This window comes from Gordionus sp. m RMFG-2023, chromosome 3 (assembly GCF_954871325.1).
Source record: "Gordionus sp. m RMFG-2023 chromosome 3, tfGorSpeb1-WG-v2, whole genome shotgun sequence".
NCBI lineage: Eukaryota > Metazoa > Nematomorpha > Gordioida > Chordodea > Parachordodidae > Gordionus > Gordionus sp. m RMFG-2023.
The window spans coordinates 21,306,807-21,331,497 of record NC_088777.1 but is presented as its reverse complement, the minus strand read 5'-3'; the positions used below and the strand labels follow the sequence as shown (position 1 = coordinate 21,331,497).

Below are 24,691 nucleotides of genomic sequence, written 5' to 3'. Positions count from 1 at the left end.
TTTTTTGAACCTATAACTTAAAAAATCACATCAAAGCATATTTAGATAGGAAATTTAATTCTGAGTTCAATGATATAAAAATTTATAAAATTAAACTAAAGATGTTAGCCTTTTCCCTTCGAACGTTTTCGCGACAAAAATGTTATTTTTTGAACCGGAAACGTAAAAAAATACATCTAAGCATAATTGGATAGGAAATTTAATTCTGAGTAGAATGATATAAAAATATTCAAAATTGCATATAAGATGTTAGCCTTTTCCCTAATCCAGTACTCACAATATCGTTATACTTACTATCAATTTAGTTTTGAAAAAAAACTTAAATAGAATATACATATAATTTTAAAAATTCCATTATTTTAAAATAACCAAATATAATTTAATTAAAAATATAAATTAAAAATTAATGAAATTAAATAAAATTATAATCGCAATTTATTTCAAAGAATTAATAAAAAAATTGAAATATTAAAATCTATTTTTTTAAAATAACCAAATATAATTTAATTAAAATTAAATAAAACCGCAATTTATTTCAAAGAATTAATAAAAAAATTGAAAAGATCTTAAAATTTCCATTTTTTTAATATATTATATTCCATTTTTTTAAATAAATAAATATAATTTAATTAAAAATATAAATTAAAAATTAATAAAATTAAAACCGCAATTTATTTCAAAGAATTAATAAAAAAATTGAAAAGATCTTAAAATTTCCATTTTTTTAATATATTATAATGTAATGTTATTATAATATTTTTCTCGTAAAAAAAGCAATAAATCAATCAAATTACACATTAATCATTTTCAATATTATTTTTTAGCCTTTCGTATCATGCAGCCTTTCGACTTTTAGACCTACCCAAAAATTGCTATTTTTTGAAAGTGAGGAATACCTAGCGTAGTTCTGTTGTTTACTCAAAGTTTTAGAGGGCATCCACAACCCACCCTTAAAGTAATTAACTTACGCAGCAGTTCTTGGGCATAGGCTCTTTATCTCTGCCCCGCTCTTTCTTTTGGAGCCTATGGACGCCTAAGTGCGTACAAGTACGTGCGGCTTGCCCACAAACGTGTAGAGGGCTCCTCACATTTTTTACTTTCGTACCCAAATTAATTTCGTTTTTCCAATTAGATGAAAGTGAGGAATACCTAGCGTAGCTCTGTTGTTTACTCAACGTTTTATAGGGCATATGCGCTATATTTTACGTATCACGTAAATTAGAAAAAAATTATTATTTTTCTGTTTATTATTATGCATTAAATAGTATATATAGAGAGAAAAAGAAATAAAAATTATTATTGCGTTTTATATTTTTTTTAAAGAAAAAGAAAAATTAAAAATATTGTTTTAAAAGAAATAAAATATAATCTAAAGGAAAATTAAAAATATTGTTATAAAAGAAATAAAATATAATTTAAAGGAAAATTAAAAATATTGTTTAAAAAAAATAAAATATAAGTTAAAGGAAAATTAAAAATATTGTTTTAAAAGAAAATAAAATAAGTTAAAGGAAAATTAAAAATACAAGAGTAAACTTGTTAATTTAATTTATAAATATAAATATCAATTTTTATTTTTAATATGAACAATATTTTACTTTTTTTTACTGAAATTTTTTTTTATTAAGCCGCACAATTAATATATTTTCAAAATTCGTCTCACTCAAATTACATCTATAAGGAGATAGTATAAATTAATTGTTGAAAAACATCTTTCCACACTAACTTGGTTAGCCGGCACTGCCAATATGATATCAGATTTGATGTCATTTATAATAATATTTTAGATTTATTTTTCTTTAAGCATTTTAATTTATAAGCTATTTAAAAAATGTTGTAAAATGACAATATACTAAAGTTTATAAAAATTAGGACAGACACTTATCAATCAAATGTGATTGATGATAATCTTTAAAATAATTCGAATATAATTGAAATTTTTTTAATATGCTAATAATAACTGTTGTGATTGCATTATTTCGTTTGCTTATAAATTAGAATATTTACGAAAAATAATTTTTTTTGAATTTAAATATGTATATTGTTAATAAGACGAGTATTATATCATGATGGTTTTAAAGTTATTTGGTTTTGTTTGATATAAATTTTTGAATAATGATGTAAAGTTCATTATAATGAGACGAAAGTTTATGTTATAATCGGATGATGTTAATTTTATATAAAAGACACAATTTTTATAATTTAAAGCACTTGCACTTTTTTAATTTTTTTTTACTTTAACTTAATTTTTCGCATATAATTTTTAGTATTTCATACTTTTATTTTTTTTGGTTATGTTTTCACTTTATATTAATTATATAATTTTTAATTAATTTTTAGTATTAGTATTTAATAAAGGATTCAAAACTATAATTTTAGTATATATTTTATTTCTATTTTATATATTTAGGTTCTAATCTCCCAATTCAAATTTTCCCAACTGTGACAATAACTTACATATTATTTTATAAGAATAAAATCACGAGGCTCGAACCAATTCAGAGGCATTTTAGCGGTTCGGTTCAGGTTCAGCAAAAATTTTTTTAGCGGTTTAAGTTCGGTTCAGGTCGATAAAAAATACCGGTTTAACGGTTTGGTTTAGGTTCGGTTTGGATCGCTGCTAAACACTTCATTGCTTAAAAGCAATTATAATATTTTTTTTAAATAATCTTCAGAAACATATTTTTTAATATAAATCAATTTTTTATTAAATAAATTGAGATTAAATATCAAATAATTGAAAATTCTATTTTTACTTAATATTATTGGGAAAAAAATATATTTACTAGCTTATTACAACTTAAATTTTATTTCTCAATTGCAAAATTTAACAAATATATATGCATAAGAAGGCGTTAAATGCATAAATATGAATATATCATCTTAGGATACCAGAATGATTATTGGTTAACGCTTTTTTTTATATTGTGTAAATACATGTGAAAAACCTAAAATTTTTTTTAAAAAGTATAGGTTTCTTTGACATTTAATTAATGAGTAGGTTTAGAATCGAAAAATAATAGAAAATTTGTAAGGCACATATTGCTGTGCTGGCGTTATTTATCAAAATCTCTTCATTTTTGGTTTATACGTGTATATTTAGGTGTTAAGCATTATCCTAAAAATTATTTTGAAAATATTATGATTTGACCGAATGCCGAGCACAAAACCGACCAGATAGTAAATATTCAATCGACCAAATTTGCTAGTAATATTAATTAAAAAATGTTCATTTTTGTTTTATTTATCTATAAATACGTGTAAACCATTATCCCAAAATATATTTTAAAAATATCGTGATTTGACCGATAACCGATTTGAAACCGACTCAATGACTAAATACTGCATTGCTGGCGTTATCCATGGAAAATTCTTTAATTTTAGTTTATACGTGTATATATACGTGTTAAGCATTGTGCTAAAAAATATTTTGAAAATATTATGATTTGACCGAATGCTGAGCTCAAAACCGTCAACTTACTATTCGATCGACCTTGGTAATAATATTAATTGAAAAATGTTCAATTTTGTTTTATTTATCTATAAATACGTGTAAAACATTATCCCAAAAAAAATATTTTAAAAATATAGTGATTTGACCGATAACCGATTTGAAACCCGAAATACTGCATTGCTGGCGTTATTGGAAAATATTTTATTTTTAGTTTTTACGTGTACATTAATTTGTTAATCATTATCTTAAAAAATATTTTGAAAATATTATGATTTGACCGAACGCCGAGCTCAAAACCGACCAGATACTAAATATTTGATCGACGAAATTTGTTAGTAATATTATTTGAAAAATGTTCATTTTTGGTTTATACATCTAGAAATACGTGTAAAACATTATAAAAAATATTTTGAAATATGATTTGAACGAATGCCGAGCTCAAAACCGACCAGATACTAAATATTTGATCGACGAAATTTGCTAGTAATATTATTTGGAAAATGATCATTTTGGGTTTATCATCTATAAATACGTGTAAAACATTATCCTAAAAAATATTTTGAAAATATTATGATTTGACCGAATGCCGAGCTCAAACCTCACCACTTAATAAATAATCTTAATTATAATAAATTTTTAATGTTCCAAAAAAAATAGTTTCAATATTACAAAAAATTATCCCTCCCTCCACCTCCGTCGAGATTACCTGAATGCCTGGTGTTTTTAATTTCATGAAAAATTAAAATTCTAAAAAATTTTAAAAAATTATAATTTTTTAAAAAATATTTTAGCATTTTACTAAAAAAGGTAAAATAAATGAAAAGTGAAAGTACGTAAAAAAATAATAAACAAATAAATAATCATTTTAAATATTTTTTTTTGTGATTTAAACTTCTTTATTATAATCTATAAAATAAAATTATATGAAAATTAACATATCAAACATAAAACAAAACCTTATTCTTTAAAAACGGAGGTAAGGCTACAAGTTCCCCAAAAACATGAATAATTATATTTTAAAATAGTAATTTGTAGATTTTGTTTTAAAAAATGATATTCTTTAGGTTCTGATGTAAGGGCTCTTATCTTGTCGCCTAAATTTTTTAAAAATTTTAAAGGTCTACTTGACATATGTCCAAGGGAAGAGATAACGATTGGTATAAAAATATAATTTGTTAATTTTGAATATTTAATTTTTTTTTTCTCTGCTATATCAACCGAATTAGAATTTAAATTTTTTAGAAAAGAAGATACACATGTGAAGTCCCAAATTAAGGATTTCCTAAAAACCAAGGCATGGAAGTTAAGCCATCTGGTCTTAGGCCATAATCTAATGATAAATTAGTAGGCTTCAGGATGTTTGGTATTCGGACCCTGGTAAGAGAACGGTTAATAGCTAAATTAATTGCTGCATGCCTTGCATGTCTGCCTTGACTATATATAAAATTTAGACCATGTCTCCATTTGGAGTCAACTAATATTTTACATTTGATGCATGTATGTGATTGAACTGTGTTACATCCAATTCGATGGCCTATGGCAACTCTAAATCGTTCATCTAATAAGTGGTTACCTAGGTTACGACTTGGTAATGCTTCCAACCATTCATAACCACTAGTACAGTCAGCATTCTATAATAGTTGAATATACTCCAAAGGAGGGTTTGATGAGATTATTTAAAAAAAATTTAATTAAAGGTTTGAAAATTGATTGGTGTGTTAAGATTCTGGGTAAAGCAGATTCAGGTGGAGCTAAAGATACCCATGCTCCGAATTTAAAAGGTTATCTTTAGGAGTGATAAAAAAAGATATTATGGCGTTATTCATCAAATGCAATGCCAAAAATAAAGAGATAAAAGATTTAATGGATATAAATCTAAAACACCCATTTTCGAGGGTAATTGTGAGAAATCCCAATTAAAATCTTCCAATTTAATATTTAAAATATTTTCTAATATGCTTCTAAAAAATCCATGAACACGATTAATAATTTCATTATTTAAAAAAAAGGAAGAAGATCTAAATATATGTAAAATCTTTGGTAAAAATAAATATATTTTAAAAGAAAAAAGCTCTGGTGTGAAGGAATTTCTTTTAAAATATTTTCAAGTCCTAATATGCCTTCGAAATATTTTTCCACAAACACCTCACAGTTGGAAAAACTGCTTAAAGGTGAATCAAGAAGATTAATTTCACTTTTTTTAGTGATTTTAGACTATTGGATTCAAGAGTATTTGCATTTAAAAAGCATATTTAAAATTTAGCTTTATTTGGGGGAAGGCCTATGTTTAGAGAATTCTTCTCTATATACTCTATCGCTGCTAGAATATTTTTAGAAGGTCCGCAGATGGTACCATCATCTAGATAATGTTTAAATCTAAGTTAAAAAAGATTTTTAGAGAATGAATTAGGTTATGTATACCTAAACTAAAGATGAGAGGGCCCAAAGGGTCTCTTGTACCCTCATCAGAAGGAATTGTATATTCCCCGAATTTGAGAGGGGTTCTACAGCCCATAGACTGTTCAAATATCTTGCATAAACTGGGAATTTTTTATAAAAAATGTTCAAAATACTTTTCTGTTAAAAGGAAACGTTAAAAGATTATTTCCCCATGCTTTAAGGGAATTTAAATTTGAATTAACTTCCATAAGTGTTGTTAAAAAATTAGAAATTAAAGACCTTGATTTAAATGGTAGGTGGATTAAAGTTGGTGGCTTTTCCCACTTTAAAAAATTATTATAAAAATCAGGATAAAATTTTGAGTTACATTGGGGGTTGTTTCAATTTTGTTTTACAAAATTTCATTTAAAGGGGGTTTACCAGAGTTTATTCATGGTTTTGACCTGGGCCCATGTTTATAAAAACAAATAGCTTGGGTCAAGGTTATATTTCTTTGGCAGGCATTACAAATGCTTGACATACCATTTTAGAAAAAGTAAAAAGGAGGAGAGGGGGGGGGGTATATGTGAATGAATGAACTACTTCTTTGGTAATTATATATATAAGCAGTGGACATTATTTGGTGGAATATTTAGGTTTAAAAATAATTTGGAAATATTTGTATCCAATCCCATGTTCAATAATTATATGATCATAAAAATCAATCTCCATTTGTTCTAATCTTGCATTGGGTGAGGATTAATTGAATAATTGAGGATATAATATATCATTTTTTAATGGTGATTATGATATTTGAATAAAAATTTGTTATTGTCTAAATATTTGATCATTAATAATCTATTTATAAGAATTTGGCTCAAAACAATCTCCAAAATATATATCTTGAAAACAAAATATGACAACTTTGGTTATATTATCTATAATGAAGTTTCTAAGGGTTTCAGATAATTATTTATTTTAATATAATAAAATATGATTAGTCTAGAAAGTAAATATTGATGGAATTGAATCATCTTTCAATAGAATCTTTTGAATATCAATAAATTGGTAGTCATAATTAAGATAGTATTTCAATTTTCTACTAGGAGATATAGTCAATTTATAAAGTATGGAAAATGAATAATCTTTAATTGGAATATTGTTAAGAGTATGCACAACACCAAATTATAGTTTGAATTATGTCTGACTCATTAAATGTTTAATTTAACTTTATTGAGAGGGATATATTTTTGTTAAATAATAATGATTATACCTTTCGGTCAAAATTTTATATTAACATTTTTTTATATATCATTTTAATGTGACATTTTTTTATTCAATTTGTATTTAAATTTAATCGGTGAAAATTTTATATTAACATTTATTTTATATAACGTTACATTTTTTTAATATCAATTAGTTATTTTTTATTGTTGAAAAAAATATATAAAGAAAAATTGTTTTTGGTGAAAGTAGTTAATAAAAAATAAAAATGTAATTTATATAAAAATAAAATGTATACATCATGATATTATTACTTAATGGAAGATTCTATACAATTTCTACATGGAGGCCAAATTACGTCCAAACTTCGCGATGGATGCTTTGAACAACTCCACATATATGACTGAATTTGTCAAGCTGGATTTCCCTAAATTCAGTAGCGATGACAGCGCTTACATAGGGAAATTGCAGAATTTATTCGACACCAGCAAGATTTCCAACGGAGAAAAGGCCGTGTTGTTTCTCCAAAGTCTTCCAGATGACGAATTCAATAACATTGGAACAATTTGCATGGAGGCAAACTTCTAGGACCCAATCGCCCTGCTTGGCAAATTCAAGCTACAACATCCATCGAAGACTGAGAACGCCAAACTGTCATTATTTTATGCTGCCACTGAAGGCAAGGAGGAGACGTTCTCGGCTTGGGGCAAACGCGTAGCACGACTCAATAAAGATTGCAAATTCAATGGCATTCAGCGCATTATTGAGAAAGTGAGAGTTGCTTCGAATTCCAAAGATGTCAGGAAAGAGGTCAGGAGCTCTATGTCTATAGAAGACATTTACAATCTAGGTCTAGAGGAAGACACCACGGAGCTAAGTGACATCAAGGGCTGAAAAGTTGAAGCCATTCATTTGACTGAATCACCTGGAATACAAAAGGTTAATCACATGAGCAGAATCAAAAAGAGTTACGTAATAACAAAATCCATTCAGGACTCTCACGCACATGATATATCTCTTATCAAGCAACCTCAATTCATCAATGACAATCGCTCCGGATAGCATTTCGATGAACGTTACGATGTACGCTGCGACTATTGCCGCTACAAACGATTTGATGAAAGTTACAAGTAACATTAGGACAACGGCCGCGACAAGCAATTCGATGGACGGTACAGCAACTTCCACGACAATCGTTTTGATCAAAGATACGATAATTGTCACTATAACCGCAACCGTTTTGATAATCGCAACGATAACTACTACGACGATCGATACAACAATAGCGGGTACAACGTCCATGGCAATCACCACGACTATCATTGTGACCATCATCAAAGCCCTGATCGATGGGATGACTGCTATAGAGGTGATAACCGAACCAACTATTCCCGTCGTGGTCAGCACAAACACAACCCTCAAAATATTAATGATTTTCTGAAATACGAGGCTCAACCAGTACAAAAATGACAATAATAATTACAACAGATCTTCTGATTACAAAGATCGTGATTGTCAATTGAATACGAACCATGCTATGAACATCGAAGTAATCGATGATGACGACGACCTAAACACAGATCTTAAAGAATATAATCTGCAGAATTTGGAAGTGTGCAATCTGGAGGTTAAGGATACCACATATGACGCGTACAACATAACGGTGAGCAACAACAACATACCCACGCATATGCATTGACACCGGTACAAAGTACACAATACTTCCGAAGCATACAGCTAAGACTGTAGGCATAACCACGATACGTAAGACGGATATGAAACTCACTGTTTATAATAGCAGCGGCATCAAAATATTAGGTCTTGCCAATGTGAACGTTAAGTATGATGGAAACTCACATACACTGGAGACCATTGTAATGGATTGTGATAAGGTTCCCCTGCTAGGGCGTATGTGGTTACACGCCTTCAACAACATATTAAAAACGTTCTTAGTGGGTTACGTAGAGAATGACCTCGAGAAGGTAATCTTGGCAACAAAAAAAGATCTTGAGTCAACTTACTCCTACAAACCCAACATGGTCAGACAAGGTAAAGTTCACTTGAAGCTCGATGCCGGGCCTAAGATCATATATCCAAGGAGAGTTCCATATGCCTAGATAGATGCAAAGACTCAGAAATTGGATAGCTGGCTGAAGGACAACATGAACCTTGCCCGAAAGGAATCTAGATGTCCGATACCATGCACAAGCGATCCGATTTGGAAATTAGCTAAGGGCTGTCTTTACTTTACCAAGCCATCGTTCGGTTTGAAAAAAGACTGTACCATGAACATGGATGGCGTATTGCTTGGCTATCATGAATGTTAATGGCGTTACCACTCAACTAATCCAAGGAAATCGTAAGCCGAATTTCTTTGGAGGGTGGTATGTTAAATAATAGTGATTATACCTTTCGGTCAAAATTTTATATTAACATTTTTTTATATATCATTTTAATGTGACATTTTTTTTATTCAATTTGTATTTAAATTTAATCGGTAAAAATTTTATATTAACATTTTTTTTATATCATTTTAATGTTTTTTAATATCAATTTGTATTTCACACAATTAGTTATTTTTTTATTGTTGAAAAAAAGATATATAAAGAAAAATTATTTTTGGTGAAAGTATTAATAAAAAATAAAAATGTAATTTATATAAAAATAAAATATATACATGAAGATTCTATACAATTCCTTCAATTTTGAAGTTAAATTTATCTTCGATCAAATTATTATATAATTATAAATCATATTGTTTTAAAAATGTTTGATTTCCTGCAATATTTAATTTTGTAAGCTGAGGCCATTCCAGGGTCTTCTAATTGTCTTTATTTAAACTATATATCTACAATTTTAAAGTAAAGACGATTGATATAAACAATTATCAAAATAATACAATTGGTTACAAATTGGTAAACAAAAATATGGCGGAGTTTACATTGTATATAAATCATGGCTTATTACAAAATGGGATATTTTTAAGGGTATCCCTGGTGAGTTAAAAAGGTTATTAATTCAAATTTGATAAAAAGTAATTTTATAACCTTGTGTATATGCATATGACTTTATTTCTGCTCACCCGAGGAGGGTATCCCTAATAATTTTCCGACCCTTAGACTAGGGAAGTCTATCAAATTTACAATGCTTAGCAAATAGATCTATCGATCATATAGAGGGGGTTATCAGCGTTGTATAAAATTAATTATTTGGGTTTAGCGGCCTATTACCCCCTAATATGGTGTTTTATTAACAAAAGTATGTGTACTAATTATAAATTTATGATTGCTATATAATATATTAGTGCCAAAGGCTATCAAGTATTAAAGAGTATGTTATTGCGGGGGAGGTAAGGCACGTTCCTCGGGGCCAGGGGAGCGTTTCTTGTTGGCCAAGAGTTCGTTCAATTCGACCGTATTATTGCCATCGGTTAAATTTAACGTTTCGTCGAATAAAACAAAAATGAACTTTTTATTTAATATTACTATCAAATTTGATCGAATATTTAGTAAGTGGTCGGTTTTGAGCACTGTATTCGGTCAATCATGATATATTCAAAATATTTTTTAGGATAATGCTTAACACCTTAAACCAAAAATAAAAAATTTTCCTTGGATAACGGCAGTAATGCAGTATTTAGTCATAGGGCCGGTTTCAAATCGGTTATCGGTCAAATCACGATATTTTTAAAAATTTTTTGGGATAATGTTTTACACGTATTTATAATAAATAAAACAAAAATGAACATTTTCAATTAATATTACTACCAAATTCGGTCGATCGAATATTTAGTAAGTTGTCGGTTTTGAACTCGGCATTCAGTCAAATCATAATATTTTCAAAATATTTTTTAGCTTAACACCTAAATATACACGTATAAACCAAAGAAGAGATTTTGATAAATAACGCTAGCAATATGTGCCTTACAAATTTTCTATTCGATTCTAAACCTACTCATTAATTAAATGTCAAAGAAATTTATATTTTTTTTAAAAATGTTAGGTTTTTCACATGTATTTACACCCAAATATAAAAAAAGCGCTAACCAATAATTATTCTGGTATCCTAAGATGATATATTCATATTTATGCATTTAACGCCCTTTTATGGATATATATTTGTTAAATTCTGCAATTGAAAAATAAAATTTAAGTTGTACTAAGCTAGTAAATATATTTTTTTCCCAATGATATTAAGTAAAAATAGAAGTTTAAATTATTTGACATTTAATTTGATTTATGTACATTAATAAAAGGGTTTCTAAAAATTATTTTGAAAAAAATATTATATAGTCAAATTTTGATTCATTATGATTAATTGCTTTTTAGCAATGCAGTATTTAGTCATACCGGAAAGAATATATAAATCTAAAATTTTAAAAAATCTTCAGAGCATATAAAAATAAATTATAATTATTTCCACTATTTATATTTCTTACTTTTTTTCTAGCTTTATGTATTTATTTTGTATATACATTTTAATAATTCTATTTACAAATGTATAAATCCAAAATCATCAATAGATGGATGTTGTAATTTTATAAATATATTAAAAATATCGCTAGATATTGATATCTTGTTTGAGAAGATTATTATGCTCTCTATTTTTTATGATCCTCCAATATACTCCAAAATATAAGGTCTAAAAGCATTGGAGAAATGGGTATAATTTTTTTGTAATATTAATCCCCATGCTTAAAAATATTCGAACATGTATTCTCTTTGAAAAATATTACAAAACGTTACTGGGGGGGGGGGGGGGGTAACTAAGCCATTTTTCACAAACTCGATTTTCATAATTCCTTCGGAAAATAAAAATTTTCACCAAATTTCTCCCACAATTGATCATACTTCCCCCCTTTTCTTTAAAAGTCATAACAAATCTTTTCCTCTTTAGGAATTCTTAGTATCTTATATGAATTAAAAATTTATATTCTTTTAAATTATTATAATTTATTATCTTGTGATTTATTATTAGTTGTTTTGTTTATCCCATTCAAATTAATTTTTCTGAAATTCGCAATTTTAATTTAAAATAACATATTTATGTATTTTATTTTCCAAATTTTAACAAATTATTTCTAAATTTTAAATCATTTATTATTATAATTAATATATAACAGATATGTCAAATCCAAATCAAACTTTTTTTTATGTTTAGCAATAAAATACATAGATTCTATTTATGGATCCTCTACTTCCCCCCCCCCCTCACCCTGAATATAATTATATATTGTCAATATTTTGTTTTAGTATATATCCGCCTGCAATTTCTTCAGATTAAAATTAATTAGGGAAAATTATTCTTTTAATCTTATATTTACTAGGTCTGAACCCCGTGTCTAAGCCCCTGGTTGAACCCCGGGTATTTGCTCAGGGTTCGTGCTCAGAGCAGACCTGAGCACAAAATTGGGTGGTAAATTCGACCAAGCAAATTAAGAATACTAGTTTGTATAAACAATTGTAGAGTTTTTTCCCATTTCTGGTAAAAACATTTTAATAATTGATCAAATCCAATATTTTTTGATTCAGCCCTTTATTTCAGAGGGGTAGAAGGGTTGTATAAAATTGAACCCATAGTCATAGTGATACAAAACGTGTATAACTAATTTATTTTATTTCTTCATTTTTAAGTATTGATGTGCCAGAGTTGTTAAACTCGCGCGCTATCTTTTTTGATAGCGATAGCTAATAGTGCGCTACTTTTTCTAATTATTTATTATTTTAGCGCGCTATTTAGCTACTTTTTAAAAATATAATCAATGTAACTTATGCACATGAAAATTTAAATATAATATCATAATTTATTATTTCATTTTGAAATTTATATTTTCAATTTGTAATTTATATTTTCAAATTCATTATAAACCTAAATCATCTGATGTAAATTATTTAAGATGTCATCTCAAATGGATATCCAAATCGATGTAAGTGATTCAGATAATTATTATATAAATGAAAAGGAAGATACCCTGGAAGAAAAGTTCTTGATAACAATAATATAAATTTCTCATTTCTAAAGTTTGAAAAATATTTTCAAATTAATGTAAAAACAAAAGGTGGCAACAAATTTATTTGTTCAAACTTTAAAAAAATATATCCTCAAATAAACGTAGTAGCTATTACCTCAAAAAACAATTGATGGTAATTGTCATTTTTAAATTCTATTAGTATTTTTATTTTGTAAGAATGTTCATGCCAAAATTTTTAAAGAGATAGAAAAACATCTTAATAATGTCGGTATAGAGTTAACTACATCTAAAAGGACCAATTTAATTCAAGTTAAATTGATTAATAATATTGCACATACTAATATTTCCCAGAAACTGGCTGATAAATTGATACAGTTCAACCAATGTGCTGATAATCCATCATTTACCATGATGACCAAAACTATCACCTGGTACAACAGTTTTTTGTCGCCAAACACTAATGATTGAGATAGTAGACTAAGATACCCTAGTTTGAACCATAGAAACGACTTCCAGTGATAGTTTTTTGAAATAAAAGACACTAATATAATAGAAAATTCTCTAGACGCCTTTTTTAAATCTAAAAATACAAATGAGTATTTTTGATAATTTTTCTTATATTAAAAATATGCATATATAAAATATAATACTGCCTTGCCCTCAAGTGCTAGTGCTAAGAGATTATTTAGTGAGGCAAAACTTATACTTTCTAATCGTAGCTCTAGACTTGGGAATGATATTATAGACAAGATTTTATTATTAAAATATAACAAAATAAATAAAAAATGAATATACCATAAATGCTTATTTTTTTACATAAATTATAGTCTTTTTACATAAATTTTATTTAATCAAAACTAACTATATTTAAATATTTATAAATATTGATTTTTATGTATTATACTATACAATTGCATTATAAGCAAAAAATAAAAGAAATTTATTTATAATTTTTTTTATAAAGTAGTGTAAAAAGTAGCCAAAGCAACTTTTAAAAAATAGTAGCTAATAGCGCGCTACTTTTAAAGGTAGGGTTTAACAACTTTGGTGTTATCTTTATTATTTTTCTTTTAATATTATTAAGATTTTGATATAAACAAATAAAATTTTAACGTGTACCATTCAATTTACTATCTTGGCTGGCTGAAATTTATTGTTTTGTAGCACATACTTTCAAACACAAAGTGAAATCATAAAATTTTGAAATATACATTTTATTTCTAATGCTTTAAAAGTATATATGTACAAAATTTGTACATATTTATTCTGTTTCTTTCCTTCTATTCAAGGACAAAATATGAGCTCTATTTGATTTACTTTGACTTAATGAAATATATTTAAAAAATTGAATTTAAAACTTTATGAGGATGAACCCGATTAAATTGAGTTATCAACAGATGATTAGGACTAATCAGGGGCCTAGCCAGATTTTTTTGTGCCACTTTTTTGCTCGCCTTCGGCTAAGTTTCGCCGCTACCAATTTAAAATTATTTTGTAAGATATTTTTTGTTTCCCATTTGTTAATTTTCGTTTTTTTGAAATATCCTTCAGTGACCTGCAGAAGTCAAAATTAATTTTGTCCCATGTATAAATTTTCCCTTTTATGTCCTGTGGCCTCGGTTTTCTATTTCAAAACTGGTACGAATTTTTTAAAATGTTGTTATTTAAATTTGGCTGTATTTTTTTATAATATTTCAAAGGAAGATTAGTAAATAAATGTCAAATGATTATTCCCGATTAATTGATAAATAATATTAAATATTTTTAAATAGTTCACCTCGCCCGATTTTTTTATAATACAGCTCCGTGAAGGTGACCAAAATTAACTCTAAAATCATTGCCAATATTTAGAGCTTTATTAGGGATTTAATCAATTTGGTAGCAGTTTAAAGAAAAAATATTAACAAAACACAAAAAATTCTGGCCCACTTCACGCTTAATAATCGATTGAAAGGGCTAATTCTGTATACTTTTAATCAATCTGTATTAGATGCGCTAGAGGAAATAATTTGATAATTTTCTTGAAAATAATATTTATATTTTACATAAACATAAAGAAAAAAAATTAAAAGACAGAGTGGAATAGAATGTCTATCTAAGTTCGACAAATCTAAGTAATTTCATAGGAAAGATCTGTATAATACTCTAGACTATTTTAATAATAGTGTTTTTCTCCTAGTTTTAATTGTATAATATAAATTTATAAAAACAAAGTATGAAAAGATATATATTTTAAAATATTGTTTTGAATTTTTAAAAAATAAAATGATTATTCAACAGCATATATTCTTTATATGCAATATTTTATCTCTTTTAAAACTCTAACAAAATAACGCCTCTTAATATTTAAAATCCTCATTAAATTTGCAATTTGATGATGTAATTTTTTATTTAAATTATGTTTTGAAAGACACTTACAAGGTTTCCCATTTTTTAAAAAAGACGAGTCCCTTAAGTCAAGATGGAATCCGAGTAGGAAAAATTTCAATCAAAAATGTAAAATATCGGATCAAAAAAGGAAAAGTCTCCCAAGTAAATAAAAAGTCTATCAAAATAGTAGAAGGTCCAATCAAAAAGAAAACTAAAGGGGAAGGCAATTAAAAAGGGACCATAAAAAAGAAAAGGCCTGACAAAAAAAAGTTCCAAAGAAAAGGATTCAATAAAAAGGAAAATCCTTATTTATTATATTTTTAATTCCTCTTTTCTATTTCTATCCTATTCCTTACTCACAGTTAATCCGAATTCGCTGTGAAGAATAAAATAAATAAAGCATATTTTATATACTTTGCCCCGAATTTGCGCTAACTAAAAGAGAAGTTATTATAATTGCGGTAAATAAAGCAATCGTTGTCATTTATGAAATTGCTTCTATTTTTAACGTAATTGAAAGTTTTTTTTAATTTGAGATTTAAAAAAAAATAATCATACTTCGAAGAATTTATAATAGGCCAGGTTTGTAAGCTTAATTTAAAAAATTTGCTATTAACTAAATTAAGTTTTATGTCAGATAATCGTTATAAATAGATTGTAAAATAAACTGTTGTTCCATCTTCTCCATCTATACCATTTTTTCCAGGCAGTCCATCTTTCCCATTTTTTCCATTATTCCCTGGTGGACCTTTTTTCCCGGGTCGACCATTTTGACCAGGTAATCCACCTATACCCTTATATTTTTAATTTTGTAATCATAAAATATTAATATAAATATAATATACATTCAAAATATTAAAGTAATTCAAAAAGAGCAAAATAACTGACTTCATTTTTATTGTTAATATGCAAGAGTTCACGACAAACAACTTATGGAATGGAAATTTACGATGAACAGATGAACACTTATCTACCTTTTTTAGCCAATACCAATAAGGCATCGGCCCATATCCATAGACTTATAACACAATTAAATAATGAATTTAAAACATAGTTTATTTGGGCGCCATCTTTAAAATAACAGGTTTACTGTTAAAAAACTTTAAATTTTATCAAAAAAAAAGATTAATAAAAGGTAAATAAATATATTTTATGCAATTATTACCACATACACTTAGATATTATATAAGAACAATCCTTTGTCATTAATATTATAAATTATTTAAGATAATTTTAAGGCTAATTTATCTTTAAATTATTTTTTTAAGTCTGTCTTTGTTCAGCAAATTTTATAGGAGCAGAGGTTCAAGGATGTGAAAAAGAATTGCTAGAAATTTAATCCAATGCACCAGATGCCAGAAATGGGTACATTAAAAATGTAGTGGGGAGTCTGATAGTAAGAATAACTTTTATTAGAAGAATATGCATAAATGGTATGCATAATATAACGTAGAAAGTGAAGGTTTGGATATTGGCTATGGGTGAACCCTGGGGAAAATGGAAAAGTTTTGCTATTTAGGCGGCGTGCTAAGCGCTAATCAAGGTGTAGATTATGCAGTTGTTGCAAGGGTCAGACAAGCATGGAAGAGTTCAAAGAGGTAACGTTTATTCTAATAAATAAAAACGCCTCTCTGAAGATAAAGGGAAAAATTTCGTAAGCTGTGTAAGGAGTTGTTTAGTTTATACATGGGCAATGAAAGTGGTTTACAAAGCTAAATTGGAAAGAACGGAGATGAGGATGATTACATGGATATAAAAGGTACCACTGAGAGATAGAAAAACTAGCAAGGAATTTCTAGCAAGAATGGGAATAGAAGTGATTGGAGTTGTAGAGTGAAGAAATAGACTAAGATGGTTTGGGCGTATGGAACGTAAGACAGAAGAATAGAGGGTGCATCTCGATAGAATTAGGTGGATCAAGACCCCGAGGAAAACCTAAGGTGATGTGGATAAAGGTGATAACGGTGGATATGGGAAAAATGAATCTTACAAATATTGATGCTCAGGACCGTCAAAAATGTAGAAGGAAAATCAGAGAGGAGACGAGCTTACCTGGGTAAACTAACGCCATTAAACGTAGAAGAAGAAGAAATTTATTAAATCAATCAAAGCTTTATTGAATAGTTTTTTAGAAGTTAATATTTCTTGATTTTATCAATATTTAAAAACCTAATTATACCAGGGTAAAACATTTGCTCAAAATTTAAAAAAAAAATGTGAAGATTTTTTTGTAATAAAAAATTTTAAGCATATCTTTGATTTTCCTTATAATGTTTTTTAAAAAAGAATAAAAAAAATTTCCTAGATGTATTACAAAAAATTTTTGAGCACTTTCAAAGAAGATTTTTGAGCAAAATGAAAAGTGTTTTTTGTAAAAAAATCTTCTCTGAGCATGCTCAAAATCATTTTTACAAACTTCAATTTTTTTTATCTTCAAAGATTTTTTGCTCAAAATTTTGGGCGAAAAAAATCTTCAAAACCCATTATACACATTATTTTCAATAACTATTATCAATACACAAAAAAAAAAATTTGCCTAATTATACATATAATTATCTTATTTTTTTCAATAATTCATTATCAATACATATATGTGAGAAAATTGTAATATATCACATTGAGCATGAGAACATTCATAGCAGCATATACATTTAATCTAGCCTTCTTCTATCTTGCTCTTTGAATGCTCCTTGCAAATAATTCATAGCCATTCATATATTTTTTTTAATTTACAAGCATGATGTTAATAACTAAGATTTGTTTTTTTCTATTAATATATTTATCCTTGATTTCTTTATTTTTATATTTAATAGGATGTGGTTTAGTAGATCAAAATGATTATTTGAATTGTTAGATGGAACATTATATAATTGATTAGAAGTGGCATTGATTTATTGAATCTCAAACATATGAAATATCAGTAATTTGAATACTCTATTTTTTTCCACCAAAAAAAAATATATAACCTGATTTTTCTAAAAAAGGTTAAAAAAACAATTTTTTGGTCGATATTGAATTTTTTCATAGAAAATATATTTCCCATTTACATTAATTTTTAATATTCCATATTATATTATAAAATAAATATTAATATTTTGTTATAAAAGAAGCCCGCATTTTATTATATAAATAAATATATATGGGCCATTCCATGTCAAATCGATCAAAAAAGGCCCATTTTCGACCGACCCCTTTTAAAATTGTTAAAAATTTCTGGAATTATTTAGAAAGGGAAATAAAAGAGAAAGCCGTTTATTTTAGCTCGCTAGCACACCTGGTTCTTGAGATATAGGGGCTTATAAATTATAAGAAAGATTTTATTATTGGAAATATATTACATTATTAAGTGTCTAATGGGCATTTACCCACACTGCCCCTCAATTTATTTAGTATATTTAATAGAAATTTAAAATATTTTTAGTATAAAAAGTGAAAATATCCGTTTATTGATAAGTTTGCAGCAAAATTTTAACCAAAATCCGTAATTTCATAAAGCGCCATCTATTATTTTTTTAAATTTTTGGAGTCGATAGCGTTGCCAAAGTTTTGACATCGTATATATATTTATAAAAGGTGTCTAAATAAAAAGCAATAAAAAAATTTCGAAAACAAACTCCCTTTTTTGCTTAAAAATACAGGTAAAGCATTATAGATAAACCAGAAGTTAAAGATTCAAATCGGAGCCAATTTTTATTATTTTTTGATAGCCTTTTAGAGATTTTTTTTACCTACAATATGATATATTATATATCTTTTTACTATAAATAGTTCTTGAGATATAAGCTTTTTAAAAATTTTACAGATTCCAAAGTGGCTCTTTTTTGTACCTATGAACCCCTATATCTCGAGAACCATGTGTGCTAGAGAGCTAAAATAAACGGCTTTCTCATTTATTTACCCTTCTAAATAATTCCAAAAATTTTTAACAATTTTAAAAGGGGTCGGTCGAATCGTGATCGATTTGACGTGGAATGGCCCATATATATTCGATTTTAAAAAGTACTCCATCTTGTGGAAATTTTTTAAATGTTTTATTTTCCTATTATATATTACAGTGAAAGGGGGAATATTTTTTACCAGATGTTAAACAAAATAAAATGATAATATTATATTTTTATTTTAATCATACTTAAACATTAATCTATGTTAAAAAAATATTAAATAACTTTTTTAAAAAATGCCGCACTTGTTTGTACAATTAAAAAAAAAATTAATTTTACATAAAAAGCGTATTTACAATATTTTTTAAATATTTTCATATTTAATTTAATTAATTACTTTTTCGATGTTTAATATCTCATAACTTTAATAATTCTCCTCTATTCCCAATTACTTCTTAAATTATTCCTTGCCCATCTCAGATGAGAATGAGATGAAAAATTATCAATCATATTCTAACATTTCCACAGCTACCATTAGTGAAAACATATCATCCTCTCCTCCATTATTTCTAAACCCAAAAGAACATACCGTTGTTGGAACAAAGAAAGGTAATGAAAATTTTAGCTATGCCAGAGGAGAAACAGATCAAGATTAAGGACATAGCGAAATTTGTTAATATGACGAAGCGATTCATAAAATAAAACGGGATACATTCCCAGAAATTATTGGTGATCCCTTAAAAGAATTCATTTTTAAACAAAGAGGGAGAAAAAAAGGACACATCAAAAGACAAATTACTATTTAGAGCTGGGCTATCGTAGACTACCAATTGAACAAAGTAATCTAATTATATAATAAATTACGATTAACTTTTAATATTTTAATCAAATAGGTACTACTTAGCAAGAAATTTGGGATGACTATGAACTATCATTTAAATATTTTATATAATCAATATTCATATTTACGAATATATTTCTTATTATATATTGTTTATATGTAATATATGAATTGAATAAAATATTGAATTAAATTTATATATCAAACATGATAAAATAGAGTGGGAGAAGAATAAAAAAATTTTAAAAAAAAACTATTTTCAGAAATAAAAGATTTTGACTAAGATCTAATAACTAAGATGAAAATCTTATCATTATTTTTAAAATTATTCTACATAAAATATCTTTAACTAAGTAAAAGAAAATATGTGATGACAAAACTTTTTATATTTTTTTATAAAAAATTTTTTTAAGTGTGACATTTAAAAAAGTTTTATAATATTTTTTTAACATAGATTAATGTTTAAGTATGATTAAAATAAAAATATAATCATATCATTTTATTTTGTTTTAACATCTGGTTAAAAATATCCCCCCTTTCACTGTATTATTATGAATGTAGTAACAGATATAAATTTATTATATATACAGAAAAAAATTTATTTTTTAACAAAGTAAATATTTTTATTATATTTTTAAAATGTTTTATAATTATATGCTATTGAAATATAATAAAAAAAATTTCATAAATATTTGAAATATTTAAGATTATAATAAATTAAGGATGCAATGTTCAAAATAGCGATATTTTTAGTGATGCTATTTTTAAAATCGTGGAGCAGTATATGTTAATTAATTAAGTCTATTATACCCGATCATATTAATAAAATTATATTAATTATAGTATTTATTAAGTAATTTTTATTTATTTATATATCGGTTATAATAAATTCATGATTAAAAAGTAAAGAGAATAGGAAAAAAAAATTAGCAGCACCTTCTTTCTTACTGGTTTAGAAATTTGAAGATAATTTATTTATAAATTTATAACTTAATATGTTTTAAAAAATTAAATTATGAGATTTAATTATTATTTTCGGGTAACGGTCACTGCTATCTGTTGGTGTTTGCCGATACTGATTGATACTGTGAGTATCAGTGCATCTTTGATCTCTAATAATTAATATACTTATTCAGTTTATTTTTATACTATTGCTATACATTGTAATATAAAATCATCCATTTCATCCTTTGGGTATAAAATATATTATAAATATAATTTATGAGAGAAATTAGAAAGTGTCTTTCATCTATTAATTTATTAACATCGTCTATATATATATATACATTGTAAATGTTATATAATTCGTAAGAAATATTTAAAATTCAGAGTCCATTATAAATAATATTTAATACCTCATAAAATTAGGTCATTGTCTTAGGTAATAAATAAAGACAAGATTTTTTAAACAACCAAATTTCGGTAATTTCTTTTAAAAGATACTTGATTTTTGGAAAAAAAAATTATTATTTTAAACTTATGATTTAAGCGAACTAATTCAAAACCTATATAATTTTCTTTAAATAAAAATGAAACTTGAAATAATAAAGCGCTCAAATTTCCCGTTGTGTTAAAAAAAATGCATCGTTATTCAGTGTTTATTATGAGATGAATATTGAATACCATATTAATTCTGTAAGTAAAAGTTCGTTTCAAGGGATTTCATATAATTGGTATTCACCATATAACGTACCAGCGGGATTTTCTTAAATTTTTTAACTTTACAAAAACTAAAATGTTTTGTGTATTTGTTAATCTTGTAAAACGCTTGTTTTTTTCCGGGGCAGCTATTTTCTTATCAAATAATTTGAAATTTAAGCCAAAAATATATTAAATACTTAATAAAAATTGTTCATGAAAATTTTTAAAGGTAAATTGCTAAATCATTAAAATTTTCAGTTTACTTTTGACCCTGGTCTTCCTGTTTTCCCTATTTTGCCGGGTAAACCATTTGGTCCAAGCTTTCCGTCATACCCGTCATTTCCATTGTTCCCTGGTTTTCCATCCTTGCCTGGAGGACCTGGTCTACCCTATTATTTACATATATACTATATAAAAAAATATATAAATTTATTTTTACAAAAATTGTAAAAACATTATGAAAATAGGATGCTGCATTATAAAGTGGGTCATATTTAGGTATTCTGTATTTTTAGATAAATATCTTGTTTTTGTTAAAATAGACATGGCTAAACATAAATACCGATTCTAGTCTAGTAGCTTAAAAAAATGAACTCAAATTTTATTTTAATGGATAGAACTATTGATGGTTGGTGCGGTCTTTAATAATCAAATCGGTAACCATTGGTGCGCTGCGTTTTAGACCATAATCATGAATCGGCGCATCGATATATTTTATTATAATGTACATTAAAATTTTTAAGAAAGGCTAATAAAATTATTGATTAAACTTCTTATGAATTTAAATTAATTTTAGAATTGTATTTGTATTGCTATGATGTAAACTATTATTGATAATAAAATAAAAATAATAAATTGAAAATATAAACTTTGTTTTTCTACTCTAAAAAATTATTTCATTAAAATTTTCCGGAATCGTTGAACATACTACGTACAACTTATACGTTAATCCAACTAGAGGGAAAATTCTTTCACAGGTGCACTAGATAGTGGTACACAAAGAGATTTTTTTAGCTATCATGGAAAAACGTGGAAAGGATTTTTCCTTTCCAAAAATTCAGAAATATCTATATCATGCGAATAACACTTTTTGATAAGAATGATATTCTTGTTCCAAAATATACAAAGTGTGATCATTATTTGGATTTGATTTTGAATATTTACTTGCTAACTTTATTGAATAATTTGTAACTGTCCTTTTGGTTTTTAATTTTATTTCCATTTACAAATTGTTTGTTTACTTTTTGAAATCATGGTTCTAATCAAGAAGACTACGCCTAGATAATTTTTAAAAGTTTTTCATAGCAATTAGAATAATAACCAAGCTAATTATTAATTAAATTTAATTATATTATTTAAATAATGGTTTATTAAATGCAAAAAAAATATTAAAAATTGGTGAATTGTCGGCATTATCTTAATAAACGGAAGTTTTCTGCATGTTTAAAATTTAGATAACGAAATACTACAAAAATGATCTAATTGAATCAAAAAGTAAAAAATCAAAGTTATGACTAAACCCTCAATCCTGGTTCTCCCGGTTGTGCATCCCTACCTGGTCTGCCGGCCCAACCAGGCTCACCCGTTCGACCGGAAAATCCCATATTACCGTTTTTACCCATTTTGCCCTGTTCCCCTGGCTTTCCCTAAAATAAATAAACATAATAATTTACATTTTGAATATATTTTTGATTTAAAGTGAAAATAAATATAAATGTATACTTAAATGCCTATAATATTTGATAATATTACTCATATAAATAGTCCTATCGATATAGCTTGGGATTTTAATGTTAATTTTCAGATTAAAATTTTTATTTTAACGAATATGATTACATCTTAATTTGTTTTTTAAATGAACACATTTATTAAGGATAAATTATGTGAGGTTAAAAATTTAAAATATATTGAAATCGAATGATATTATGCTTATAAAAATTTGATTTGGTATTAGTATTTTTAACTAAAAATATCGAGTAGAACTATTATTCTAAGTGAAAATATTATAATAAATGTATATACCTGTTCAGAAATATTAATACCATCTTCCCCATCTTTTCCGGGTGATCCATCATTGCCTCTTGAACCTGAAACGCCCGGTTTTCCATCTCTTCCAGGTATTCCTGGTATACCTGGAGGTCCGGGAAAACCCTAAAAATTATAAAGTAAAGTTAATTAGTCATAGATTTTTATTATTTTTTGAGTAGTATACATAAATATGTCATGATTTATAAATATATCAATTCAATTCATTGTCATAAAAGAATTAAGTGTATAAAACATATCAGGTAATTATTTGAAGGAAACGTGATAATTTCATAAATCTTTGAAAAAGGATGCCCCAAATTAATCAATTTTCTTTAATTTATGATTATATAATTTTTTGAAACTCAAATGAATAAATATATAGCTGATAATTATTTATATATAAAGGTATATTTTTTAAAATCTATTAAAATGATTCGGACCTACTGGGGTTTATTATTTTTAATAATCATTAAATTATATTCATAAGAATATTATTTGCGGGTTATTGTGATAACAAAATGGTGGATAAATAGTCTTTTAAAACTTAAAAAGATCTGTTTGAAATTAAAATGAGCAATTATAATATCCTAATAATATATTGTTATAGCTTAAACTAGAGCTATGCAAATTTTAAGAACATCAGACCGGCTTAAAAATTTTATTATATAGATCGAGCATCTGAAAATATAAATAAACGCATTACTATGAAGTTAAATGAAAACAATAATCACTCAGTTTTTGTCAAAGAGAAATTCTAATTATCATTTAAAGAAAAAGAAACATTATTTTATATTTTATTAAAATATTTTCCGCGCCTAACCCAAATTTAAATAATTATATAGTTTTCTTAAATTTTTAGGCCTAACCCCAGACAGGGCTTCGGGAGTGCTTTGCAATGCTTT

At 26.4% G+C, this 24,691-nt stretch overlaps 1 protein-coding gene across 1 annotated transcript in view; it reads right to left on the bottom strand.

Annotated features, from left to right (window-relative positions):
- Positions 1-24,691, bottom strand: part of LOC135926071 (collagen alpha-1(IV) chain-like) — a 74,130-nt gene that overhangs the window by 25,359 nt on the left and 24,080 nt on the right. Inside the window, exons 5-8 of the mRNA XM_065461737.1 lie at positions 23,784-23,912; positions 23,282-23,407; positions 22,025-22,150; positions 16,067-16,192 (exon numbers count right to left, since the gene is read on the bottom strand). Of these exons, the coding sequence (XP_065317809.1) occupies positions 16,067-16,192; positions 22,025-22,150; positions 23,282-23,407; positions 23,784-23,912 (507 nt within the window). The remainder of the gene's footprint in view (positions 1-16,066; positions 16,193-22,024; positions 22,151-23,281; positions 23,408-23,783; positions 23,913-24,691) is intronic.